General features: G+C 39.7%; 1 protein-coding gene across 6 annotated transcripts in view; it reads left to right on the top strand.

Moving 5' to 3' along the window:
- Positions 1 to 13625, top strand: part of LOC127441323 (band 4.1-like protein 3) — a 73622-nt gene that overhangs the window by 35758 nt on the left and 24239 nt on the right. For 5 of the 6 annotated variants that reach the window (XM_051698601.1, XM_051698599.1, XM_051698604.1 and 2 more), the window contains exons 8-13: positions 2651 to 2738; positions 4616 to 4660; positions 7130 to 7282; positions 7370 to 7467; positions 8839 to 9014; positions 11669 to 11835. In XM_051698601.1, the coding sequence (XP_051554561.1) occupies positions 2651 to 2738; positions 4616 to 4660; positions 7130 to 7282; positions 7370 to 7467; positions 8839 to 9014; positions 11669 to 11835 (727 nt within the window). The remainder of the gene's footprint in view (positions 1 to 2650; positions 2739 to 4615; positions 4661 to 7129; positions 7283 to 7369; positions 7468 to 8838; positions 9015 to 11668; positions 11836 to 13625) is intronic. The other variant, XM_051698603.1, reaches the window with a different exon arrangement.

Raw genomic sequence — 13625 nt, 5'->3', positions numbered from 1 at the left:
TTAAAAACAGACACAAATTCTGCAGATCTAATATCCCAGTGCAGGCTGTTCCATAATCGTGGGGCGTTCACTACAAATGCTCTTATCACCTTTAGTTTTGCATCTGGATCTTGGAACAGCCAACAGTTCATGACAAGAAGATCTAAGAGGTCTAACTGTTTCCTATGGTCTTACAAGTTCTGCTAAATATTCTGCCACCAAACCATGTAATGCCTTGTATGTACTTAATAAAATCTTTAAAATCAACCCTAAAAATGAATTGGTAACCAGTACAAAAAAGCTAAAACTGGAGTAATATGATTAAAATACCTTGTTCGTGTCAGAAGTCTAGCAGCAGCAAAACAGTGCATTACAATAATCAAGGCGAGACTAAATAAAAGCATAAATAAGCTTCTCTTGTATCCCTAAAACTCAAGACATATCTAACCTAGGAATTGTTTCTTAACTGATTAAAACAAGACTGAACTAACTTCCTAATGTGATATTCTAAATGTAAATTAGTATAAAAATATATGACCAGATTTTTCACCACCTTCTGAATATTTGGGACCACCTGTTTGTGTTGACTCAATCTGACTTTTTGTAAAACCATGACCGATTATAACAACCTTTTATCAGTATTTAACTGAAGAACATTACATACCATCCAATTATTTTATATCTGCTATACAAGCTTGAAGAACATTTAAATTAATCGGATCATTGGGATTCTACGACAAAAACAACTGTATTTTGGAATCACAGAACCAAGAGGTAACTTATGTAGAGGAAACAATATTGGCCCTAACACTGATCCTTGCAGAACACCACAATTCATTTTTGAAGAGCAGGACTTCTCATCTCCAACAGACACTACAAATTTCCTATTTGACAAGTAGGAAACAAACCAATCTAAAGCCACCCCAGATATTCCCACCCAAAAGGGCTATTACACTCTTATTGGTGGTTGAAAGCATAACCAAATGAGCTCAAAATGTTTAATAAACACACAAGCAGTGACTGATTTTGTAAATGATGGATGTTCAGATTTTTGTGGTTGCCGGTTCACTCGTAGCATACATTTTTACATTTGCATTTCCCTGAGGAGGAGATGAAGTATGTAGTGTATGTTAAAGACACAAAATTCGACTGTGGTAAGAAATTATAACTTACAACTCAGTGTAACTGTAATTACGGTTTTCAATTATAAATGTATAGTTCAGTGAAGGTCCGTTCACACAAAAACTCTCACTGTGTGTCCGTCTCGACCCACAATACCCGACTTTGTCCAACAGAAACACAAACACAGTGTTGTGTATATCTTGACCTTCAGTGTTGTGTGTGTTATCTGTGTGTGGTCATTTAGTCATAGTAATAGTCTTTATTTAGTTTATTAATAGTGTATTAAACATCTAAGCATTTGAGAAGCTAAATTTAGTCATCAAATGTAATTAACAGACAAGAATGAGTGAATTGTTCTTTGGACCCTTTTCACAGACCAGTTCCGCCTTGTTTAGCAGTGTAAATCTAGCAAACTTTATATTCAATTATTTAATTATTTAGTGTACATTTATAGCTTTTTATATATAGTGTATATATATATATATATATATATATATATATAGTACCCTGAAATGCATTACAAAATCTAGTCAGCACACCCGTGATAGAGCGATAAAAGAGTGACAGTAAATTTGCCATCTGCCGTAATTCATCTCTATTTTTTTTTTTCTCTTTTGGAAAGTTGTGGAAACATCCTCTTTTGCTGTTGAAGCAAATGGGAACGGCAAAATTATATTTACTGTATTCTCCTATTCACCGCTATAGACGTTTACCCCTCTTTAGCTTATTTCTGCGTTCCAAACCCAGATATATGAAAAGCGTCCATTCGTTTTAGAATTTAAATAGAATTAGTGGGATTGTTCACCCCCCCAAAAATAAATAAAAATTCTCTCATCATTTACTCAACCTCATGCCATTTTTAGAAGAATATTTCAGCTCTGTAGGTCCATACAATGCAAGTGAATGGTGACCAGAACTTTGAAACTCCAAAAAGCACATAAAGGCAGCATAAAAGTAATCCATAAGACTCCAGTGGATTAACCCATGTCTTCAGAAGTGATATGATAGGTGTGGGTGAGAAACACATCAATATTTAAGTCCTTTTTAACAATAAATCTACTTTTGCACAGACCTACTATGCACGTTCAGGAAAGTTGTTCTTCTGGGTTTTTTTGCCGATTCGCATTCTTTGTGCATATCACCTCTGTAACAATTAACGATGGCAAAGGAGGAAGTTGGGACCGGCTTGACAAACAAATAGACATTTAATGACACTTTTCAGTGTACAAAGAAACAAAAACACGCACTGCTTTTCAGCCAGCTGCTTCAAATCATAAAAAGTCAAACACGCGGACAAGCTTCGTACATCTTTCTCCCGTCTGCCGCTGTCTCTTCTCCTTAAATACTCCCGCCTCCCCTCGCTGGAACGCGTGGCAGGTGTGGCGCTCTGCCCAGATGCCGCTCGGCTCCGCCCTGCTCACCACAGCCTCCTACTGGGCTATTGTGCAATTAAGACTTATTTATTCTTGTCATTTTTGGGTGAACTATCCCTTTAAATACTGTAATGTGTAATGTATTGTGCCTTTGTGTGTGTGTGTGTATGTTGTAGAGGAATGAGTCCTGCTGAAGCTGAGATGCTGTTCCTGGAAAACGCAAAAAAACTCTCCATGTACGGAGTTGACCTGCATCATGCCAAGGTATGATATGAAGTGATTTTATAAGGCTGAGAGAAAGAGTGTGTGTTTTAATCAGTCTCTAGAATTTACTCAGAATGGTGCCAAAAACAAAAATCATCCAGAGAAAATGGCTTGGTAATGACAAGAGGTCAGAGGAGAATGGCCAGACTGGTCCATTCTTTTTAAACTAACACTGCAACTGGTACATCACCCAACCTTAGCACAGAGTAGTGGTATTAGATCTCGCAAGAGAAACAAGCGACTTGGTCTGGAAAAACAAGCCCAAAATAAGCCACTTGCATCACCCAAAATAAGCGAAAATAAGCGATTTTTGTTTCCTGTGTGGAGGATTTATCAGCATAGAAATCCTAACAAGCATACAGTTAATTTAAGTATAATTACAGATGTGTTGCTCAGTCAAAACCCGGCAGCATCAAATCTGTATTAATGCATCATATCTAACAATAAAAGTTACTTAAAATATACTTTTTACCTCTTATAATGTTTTCCTTGTATCTGGATAAGCCGTGCATGTACAGAATATGTAGTTATTATACACAGTTGTTAAAAATGACTTCATTCACAGAATGCAAAATTCACAGCGGAAGCGTTTGATGCAGCAGTTTTCACGTTTAATTTTTTTTCAGGGTATTTTCAAAAATTTGCTGTGATAAAAAACCTTTGGCCTTTTGGTTTCATGAAAAAATGAGCGGAACGAAATTAATCGGTTATAACCGGTTACCAGCATTTAAAAATAATATTTTCGGGTGCCTGGGTAGCTCAGCAATTATTGACGCTGACTACCACCCCTGGAGTCGTGAGTTCGAATCCAGCCGGTCTCCTAAGCAACCAAATTGGCCCGGTTGCTAGGGAGGGTAGAGTCACATGGGGTAACCTCCTCGTGGTCGTGATTAGTGGTTCTCGCTCTCAATGGGGCGTGTGGTAAGTTGTGTGTGGATCGTGGAGAGTAGCATGAGCCTCCACATGCTGTGAGTCTCCGTGGTGTCATGCACAATGAGTCACGTGATAAGATGCGCGGATTGACGGTCTCAGAAGCGGAGGCAACTGAGACTTGTCCTCCACCACCCGGATTGAGGCAAGTAACCGCGCCACCACGAGGACCTACTAAGTAGTGGGAATTGGGCATTCCAAAATTGAGGAGAAAAGGGGATTAAAAAAATAATAATAATACAAATAACATTTTCACTGTAAAATGAATTTGTTCCAGTTTTTGGTTTTTGTTTTCATTCCTTGAACCATTTTTAGTCCCTGCAGTTAATCGTCATAATCACGACTAGCCCTAAAACAGACAATTAAATTGTTAATAACAGTTATTTGTATTAAATTAATCGTCAGCCAAATATCATATTCGTGACATCCCTAGTCACAGCTGATCAATCAGAATAAAAAAAGTCAAGGTTGAGCTGACAGTGATTGAAAAGTTTCATCACTGAATAAATCCAAGCAGAAAAATACATCCGTTGATGTCAACCAACATATTAGTGACACATGAGCAAAGACTTTTTTCTCAAAACAAAAAGAGCCTGTGATTGATTCATTTAGTAATGAATATTAGCCTGTATAAAGCTTAAACAAATGACACAAGCTCTTACACTCCTCTATACAAGTCACTTTTATGCAAGTAATATGTGGGGTTCTGTAGAATGCATTTAAACATAGCAAAATGTGCAAAATATTTCATTAACTAACATGCATGGGCATGTAGAGTTCTGCAGGCGCAGATTCTGTGTCTGATTATACAACCGTAAAGATCTCTCTCGCTTCTGTTAATCCGCATACAAGCGCCGGCTCTGATTGGCTGCTGAAGGCCAATGCATCTCTCTCTCTCTCTCTCTGTAACTCTGTCTCTCTCGCCCACCCCTCCTCCAATGACACAGCTGGTCGGCCGTCTGTTTGAGTGCTTTGCAGCGGCGCAGGAGGAGGTGAGATACTGCGCTGCGTGTTTGCACGTTTTTGCGTTTGTAAATACATGCATATTTATATATGTAGTTGATATTGTGTAGGTCTCACATGTGTGAAAATCAGTGTGTAAATATTATTGACATGCAACTAGAGTGTGTGCATGCATGTGTCCATGCATGCATGTGTGTGAGCGTGTTCCCCGCTGCATGAGCGAGGTATTGAAGGTTTGTCGGGTCAGTGCAGACAGTGTGTCATTGTGCTGCAGTGCAGTGTTCATTGTTCCACCTTCAGCTCTTTACTCGCACACACATTTGCTTTATAATGTATTTAACATGCTTCTAAGCATGTCAAACACTGCGCTGCTGAAATGCCTCTCCGTTGATACTGTACAGTCGCACTGACAACCCTAGCGGTCTGATGGTTTTGCTCGCAGCTTGTGTTGTGTTGGATTATTGGTTGGTTTGATTTTCTGTAAAGTGTTTGGTGTTAATTTAGTTAATTACAAAAGCAAAATGGAAGCTGAGAAGAAGAAGAAGAATGAAATATAATCTAGTGCATGACCGACAGTTTTGTAATGGCTGTTGTCAATGTCAATAATATCAAAATATGTAGAGAGCAGGGTGGCAGATATATAAAATACAATTTAATCACAGCAGAGAACATGTATGCAAAATTATTGAAATTAAATGAACATTTATTTGTAAAAAAAAAATTACCAGTACTCAAAATTCAATCTTTGGAACAGAGTCACTTCTCTGTTAATAGCTGAAATCAACAGTCTGGTTCCAGAAGTAGGGATGGGCATTTTCGAGTAATTTCGAGTATGGCACGTACGTGAAATTTCTAGACACTTACAATGGAAATTCGAAAATTTGAGTCACGAGTTTGAATCCAGGGCATGCTGAGTGACTCCAGCCAGGTCTCCTGAGCAACCAAATTAGTCCGGTTGCTAGGGAGGGTAGAGTGGTGAGTGTGCATGGATGCCTCCACACGCGCTACGTCTCCGCGGTAACGCGCTCAACAAGCCACGTGATAAGATGCGTGGATTGACGGTCTCAGACGCGGAGGCAACTGAGATTCGTCCTCCGCCACCCGGACTGAGGCGAGTCACTACGCCACCACGAGGACTTAGAGCGCATTGGGAATTGGGCATTCTAAATTGGGGAGAAAAAAATTTGTGGAAGATGACAGTCTGCTGTGCTACAGCAATCATGAAGCAACATTCATGATTCGAGCCAAGCGCCGCTTTGAGCTCCACATGAAAAGCGCTGCATTCTGTGCTTTGGTGATAGTTAAGACTTGATTTGCTTCTGTGGTATTTAAATTGTGCCTTTCATAAGTCCCATCTGGGCTTCTTATGTTCAACAAACAGTGTTAAGATTACCCTCCACCATCGTTTTATCATTGACACCAAAGTGCTGTTGTGTGTGTTTGTGGTGCGTGTCAGTGTAATGACTCCGGGTGCACACATCGCAAAGTTTCCGACCAGTGTTTATGCTGGTTTGTGCTTAATTAACGGTAAATGCATTCATTGCATTTCATCTCTCATCCAACACCTCGACGACACGCATCCACAGCGCCCCCCAGTGGACTCAATTTTAACTGTGAGATTCAGAGCGAAAGTACACTATAATTCCATTTGCACATGGCAGGTAAATGCGCAAATAAAATCAATTTGCAAAATTCAAAAAGTTTTTTCAATAGTCAACTAGCTGTTGCAGAATGAGTACTCGATTAGTCAATGACTTGTGCACATCCCTATCCGGACAACTTATGTTTAAAAACAAACCTACCGTGAGGTCCAAGGTTGTTAATCGATGGTAAATGCTTCTGTACGCTTCATGGGATTGTAGTTCATTCCCTCGTTAAAGACGTGAAGTGCACGTTCTTGTACCTTTTGTCTTCTTGTGTGGTTTTCAAACATTTTTTTGCTTCAAATCAAAGTGTGTAATGTTGTGATGCACCTTGTAGCTGGTTGCTTTGGTTCATGGACACTTTGATGCAATCCTCACGTGGCTTGTTGAGCACGTTACCGCGGAGACGTAGCGCGTGAGGAGGCTTCACGCTATTCTTCGCGGCATCCACGCACAACTCACTGCGCACTGCACCGAGAGCGAGAACCACATTATAGCGACCACGAGGAGGTTACCCCATGTGACTCAATCCTCCCTAGCAACCAGGCCAATTTGGTTGCTTAGGAGACCTGACTGGAGTCACTCAGCATGCCCTGGATTCGAACTCGCGACTCCAGGGGTGATAGTCAGCGTCAATACTCACTGAGCTACCCAGGCCCTGGTTCAGGTCCTTTTTGTGAACCATGTCTCGCTCATTTTAGAGTGCATTACTCTTCTGTTTCCATGTCCTGTTTGAAGCGCTTATCTCACAAGTGATTCATTATTTCACAAGTCACGTCAAATTTTAAGCAGTTCCTGAAACGACTGAATTGTTGAGTTTGTGTCTATCAGGTCTTGATATGTTTCTCTGGTTAGGACTCTGAGAGTGTGGATATCATGCTGGGCATTTGTTCCAGCGGCCTCCTCGTCTACAGAGATAAACTGCGCATCAATCGCTTCGCCTGGCCCAAAATCCTCAAGATCTCCTACAAGAGGAACAACTTCTACATCAAAGTCCGACCTGGAGAGGTGACATGGAGCGTCTGTAGATCAACTACTGGCTGGCGTTTCTCTGAATTTGCTTTGCATTAAAGTTCTTGTTATCTTTTAATTCAGTTGGAACAGGTCGACAGCACAATCGGATTTAAACTACCGAATCACAAAGCGGCGAAGAGACTCTGGAAAGTTTGTGTAGAGCATCACGCCTTCTTCAGGTGAGAGAGAGGCTCAATACAAGTGGAGCTCAATCGACAGCATTTGTGTCATAATATCGATTACCACAAAAATGTATGTCGACTCGTCCCTCCTTTTCTTTAAAGAGCACCTATTATGGTTTTTAAACGTGCCTAATTTTGTTTTAAAGGTCTCATACAATAGATTTAACAGAAAAAACACTTTAATTTGCTCATAATTTAAATTGCAGCATTACCTTTTTTTCCCAGTGTCAAAAACGACTCGTTCAATGATCCGTTCTAAAGGATTCATTCTAAACTCCTCCTTTCAGAGAGCATACTCTGCTCTGATTGGTCAGATGTCCCAGTCTGTTGTGATTGGTCTACCGCTTAGTGTAGTGTTTGAGGGCGGGTCAAAGCTGTTCGCGAGCAGCCAATGAAGACCAGAGGTGGGGTTTTTGTTACCAAATTACGTAGGTAAGTACAGGAAGTAAGTCTGGAATTACTAACGACTCGTTTCAGGTGCTCAGAAACGGTTCTTTCTTTTGGGAGTCAATAACTCCATTTGTCGTGAACTTTGCAGACTTATTTACATTCACAAACAGCTATATAACACAACATGAAAGGTGATATTTGAAAAACCATAATAGGTGCTCTTTAAAATAAAAGCACAAATCAGTGTTCCAGTGAGACACTTACAATGGAAGTCAATGGGGTCGATCTGTAAACATTAAAATACTCACTGTTTCAAAAGTATAGACACAAGACATAAACAATATGTGTGTTAACATGATTTTACTGTCATAAAATCACTTACTAACCACATCTGTAGAAAGTTATAACAATTATACAACTTTGTTGCCATGGCGACGTAACTCTGTAAACTCTAAAACGACCATAAAATGAAGATTTAAACAACTTTACAGCTGAAATAATATGCAAGTTTTAACAAGAATTAATGTAAGTGCTTTTATAAAATTATAATCTTCACATTTCTGTCTTTAAACCCTCCAAAAATGTATCCCATTGACTTCCATTGTAAGTGTCTCACTGGAACAGATTTGTGCTTTTTTAAAGAAAAGGAGGGACGAGTCAAAATTAATTTTTGTGGTAATCAACATTATGACACAAATACTGGCGATTGAGCTTCACTTGCATTGAACCCGGAATACTGCTTATGCCTTAATTACTACGATAAACTTTTTTTATATAGTCACTTATATATGTAAATTATCCTGTTATTTGTCAATGACATGATTTGTTATGTGCAACTGAAAATGCAAGAAGATGATTTGATATTCTATATGATATTGTGTAATGTTTATCAGAACTGGACTTCTATTGAAATAAAGTTTTGCTTCTGGACGGTTAAAGGAAATAACTGGAAATAACGCAATTCTTGCTTTCTGATAGGCTGGTGTCCCCCGAAGCTCCTCCCAAACGCTTCCTGTCACTGGGGTCAAAGTTCCGTTACAGCGGACGAACACAAGCACAGACTCGTCGGGCGAGCTCTCAGATCGCACGTCCCGCCCCTCAGTTCCAGCGTACGAGCAGCAGACGACACACCGTCGCTGTCAGCATGGACACCAGTATGCATCACATCATAAGAAACGCTTTTATAAAGTTTCACAAAGATAGCAATCTATCCAGCTGTTGAAGTCAACATGAAATCAATTGACTCTTTTTGCTTTCTCAATCTTATACATGAAGTATCTGATTTCAAACAAACACTCGACTGCGGCACATCTGGGTTCTGATTGAACCGTAGACAAGAGCTGCTTTCAATGGGCGCTTCGGTCCAGTTGAGCTGAAAATGGCCAAAAAGTGCTGCTCGTGGGGTTGAAACACTCCGTTTATAAACGATGACTGGAGATTTGGCTTCTTTTTTTTTTTCCTTTTTTTTTGGGGGGGGGGGTTTTTCCCCTTTTTCTCCCAATTTGGAATGCCCAATTCCCAATGCGCTCTAAGTCCTTGTGGTCGCATAGTGATTCGCCTCAGTCCGGGTGGCGGAGGACGAATCTCAGTTGCCTCCGTGTCTGAGACAGTCAACCCGTGCATCTTATCACGTGGCTTGTTGAGCGCGTTGCCACGGAGACATAGCGTGTGTGGTCGACCGCGGCAACCACGCTCAATTCACCACGCGCCCCACCGAGAACAAACCACATTATAGCGACCATGAGGAGGTTACCCCATGTGACTCTACCCTCCCTAGCAACCGGGCCAATTTGGTTGCTTACAAGACCTGGCTGGAGTCACTCAGCACACCCTGGGATTCGAACTAGCGATCTGGCGAACTCCAGGGGTGGTAGCCAGCGTATTTTACCACTGAGCTACCCAGGCCCCCGGAGATTTGGCTTCTTTAAATTTCCGTCATGATCAGCCGATCAGGACAAACTCCAGTTTTGACGTGAATTATTATATTTTACAGATCACTTTCGTTGTTATCATGTCTGCTCTACGCTGAAAACACGAATAAGTTGACTCTACTCAATTGATTTGAGTAATGGCGTCTCCAGAAACTTGTGTAATTAAGTTAACTTTTGGTGTTCATATAGAATGAACTTCGCTATTTAAGTTAAGGTAACGAGATTCAAGTAGACTTAGCTCAGATTTGCTATTTAAATGTTGTTGTTTCAACTTAATAATTTTAATTGAATGGACTCATTTACATCATACAATAACACATCTTAAATAATGAAGATTATAATCATCAAATACACTTAATTCTCCACATAAATGTAAAGACAATTACTGTACTTCAGCTGCACATTCACAGTGAGAACGGAGTTAATGTTAACAGGAGCCAAGTTTATTTTTACAAATAATCAAGTTCAAGGAACTTGTATTTTTGAGTTATGATCCAAACTTGACATTTCAAGTAATGTTTAAATAAAGGAATATTCTGGATTCAATACATGTTCAGCTCAATCGACAAGTGTGTGGCGTAATGTTGATTACCACAAAAATTAATGTCGACTCGTCGCTCCTTTTCTTTAAATGTGTGTTCCAGTGAGACACTTACAATGGAAGTCAATGGGGTCAATCTGTAAACATTAAAATACTCACTGTTTCAGAAGTATAGACACAAGACGTAAACAATATGTGTGTTAACATGATTTTACTGTCATAAAATCACTTACTAACTGCATCTGTGGAAAGTTATAACAATTTGACAACTTGTTGCCATGACAACATATCAATGTAAACCCTAAAATTACAGTAAAAATTATGATTTAAACAACTTTACAGCTCAGAGTTTTAACAGAATTAATGTAAGTGCTTTTATAAAATAATAATCTTCACATTTCTGCCTTTAAACACTCCAATAATTGACCCCATTGACTTCCATTGTAAGTGCCTCACTGGAACACACATTTGTGCTTTTTTAAAGAAAAAGAGGGATGAGTCGAAATACATTTTTGTGGTAATCACCATTAAGACGCAAATGCTGTCGATTGAACTTCACTTGCATTGAACCCGGAATGTTCCTTTAAGACAACTTGATTTTTCCAGAAATGACAACATTCGGGTTTACGGTGTAATAAGACCAGTTTACCCCCGCAGTTGCTTTTGGTAGACTGGACATTTCAAGAAGGGATTACACAAACTCCGATTGCAAACATCTGTTTTTAATTTCCATATAGTAGATGTAGTAAGATCTAACAGGATGGGCTCGGAGTAAAATTACCCAGAAATTCTAAATATGGGGGCAAACAATGTTCCCCTCTAATCTGACGTAGTTCTTAATATACTATTCTAGTGACAAATGCAAACTTTGCAATACTCGTTTGAAGATATCATGTTGACTTCATTAGTAATGTATAAGTAATGTTTCCTGTAAATTAGCAGAATGTTTTGAACATGTTTGCACTCTCGCTGTGTGTGTGTGGATGATTTCTCAGCCCTGAGGTCAAACACAACATTTATAAAATGTCATTTTGGATGATGTGTACTTTTAGTTTCACATGTGGAATTCATGACAGAAGTTCCTCTTGAATCCTAAAGCTCTTTTAGTTGAAAAAGTGAACACTTGCTGAGCTAACATCCCCAAAAAACATCCTGAAAATGTATTATTATATAAGAGAACAACTCAGATTGTTTTAACCTGGACTGAACAATAATCAGCCTTGATAACAATTCAACGGGACATTGAAGAGATCTTTTTAATCATCTTTTAAATCAAAGTGCATGAGGCAAACTAACGTTTAAAATATATCTGTAATTATTATCTCTTAATCATCAGCTCCAGCGGTTAACCATGACAACGTGAAGAACTCCAAGCCTGTGGTTGCTACGGATGACCTCATCGCCACAGAAACGCCGGAGAAGAAAGTAGAGGAGGTGAACTCGGTGGAGGAGGAGACTAAAACTGACGAATCAGAACAAGCCCCGCCCACTTCGGTCACCAAGGTACTGTAACTTTCAAACGAATCCCAGATTTATCACAAATGAAATATTTGGTTGTTGTCCAATTATGGTTTAATAAAAAGGTTTAATGTGTCCCTAATGAACATGTTTGTTCTAGATGAGATTTCTGTCGTTCTAGCTCGCATTAGAAAATTGAACTCAGTTCCAAACTCTAGTGAGCTGCCTCACTGTCTACTACCTACATAGGGTGCTACCTTAAGGTAGCCATGGAACCTCATAAGTGAACGAATTAAAACCTTCTTCACAGGCAGCAACTCTGAACACTCTCCCTCACGAACAGGACACAAATCTTCCATGAGATTCAACTGATTGGACGTTAACATGTTGCTGAGCTTTTACCTTCTCAGTTCTGAATAGAGTACGCTTTTATTTCCAAAATGTTTTCTGTGATGTCCGAATGCATTCTCAGTGACGGATGCATGTGAGTGTGGCATAGAATTCTTGTAAAGCAGTGTGATTTTGCTGCTCACTGTCTGGAACAAGTTATGATGCCTTCAGAAGCTGTCTAAGTAGTAGACAGCTTAGTAGGGTTTGGAACAGAGCCATCAAGTTTAAGTAAAAATCTGGCCTTGGTTTAGGGATTTTGAAAGAACCCTGACCCAAGTGGGCCAAAAATCATACTTGATGGAGGGCCGTGGGCTAAAAGTGAACATTGCATTATATCAAACTGTGTTGTATTACAATATAAAAGTTGCCCTGGTACCCCTCCTGTATGATTATATACTATATATACATGTATGTAAATGTACTGTGTATATATATATATATTCCCCTATTGTCTTATATTGTACGGTGGGCCAAAACAAAGGTCATCTCAGGGCAACTTTGTCCCACTGGCCCTAGTTTGGTCATCTCCGTTCTAAAGGCTTCGAGTAAGTAAAGAGGTGTACTTCGTTTGGTCGCATGCTGCCCCGTCTCATGCACGACGAAATTTCCACCGTGTGCATTGTGCGCCAGACGTAGCGGTACACGGATAGCAAAAACCAGGATTCTATAATGCTTAACGTGAAAAGCGTTAACGTGGCTTAATGTACTGAAACAGTGAAATTTCAGAATGCATTTTATTGATGATGCATACTATATACAGTATAGTATGAGCGCACAATCTGAACGCAACACACAAAGTTGCATGCTAATCATTTCTCCCCATAGAAATGGTAAATATCTGCACTTATGTAGTGCCTTTTTTAACCTTAGTGGTTCCAAAGTGCTTTAAACTGTGACTCATTCACCCATTCATACACACACACACCATGTTGCTAGCAAGCCATTGGGAGCAACTTAGGGTTCAGTGTCTTGCCCAAGGACACTTCGGCATGTGGAGTCATGTGGGCCGGGAATCCAACCCGCTCTACCACCTGAGCCACAGCCGCCCCATAGAAGACGTTATGAAGAAAACAGTTCAGATTGTAGGCTCATCTGCTTGCCTGTTTAAAGTATGCATCATCAATAAGGTGCATACTGAATTTGGTCCTCCAATTTCACTGTTTTAGTACATTAAGCCAAGTTAAGCATTTTAGAAAGTCCCAAAAATGCCTTCAAACTTCAAGACGTTTTCTTGACGAACTTTCCTTTTCTAATTAATTATAGAACTGATCAAACTGGTCTTGTTCTATCTGTTACTAATCAGCTTGTCTTTTCTTGCCCTTCTTATCATTTATCACACTGCCATACTTTTTCATTTTTTTTCCATTTCCACTTGTTTACATTATATTTACACCGTTTTCTTCCACCATCATCGCTGTCTTGTGTCATTAGTTGTGTCCGTACTC

This window comes from Myxocyprinus asiaticus, chromosome 5, assembly GCF_019703515.2.
Source record: "Myxocyprinus asiaticus isolate MX2 ecotype Aquarium Trade chromosome 5, UBuf_Myxa_2, whole genome shotgun sequence".
NCBI lineage: Eukaryota > Metazoa > Chordata > Actinopteri > Cypriniformes > Catostomidae > Myxocyprinus > Myxocyprinus asiaticus.
The sequence above is the reverse complement of the archived record's forward strand: the minus strand, read 5'-3'. Positions and strand labels throughout refer to the sequence as shown.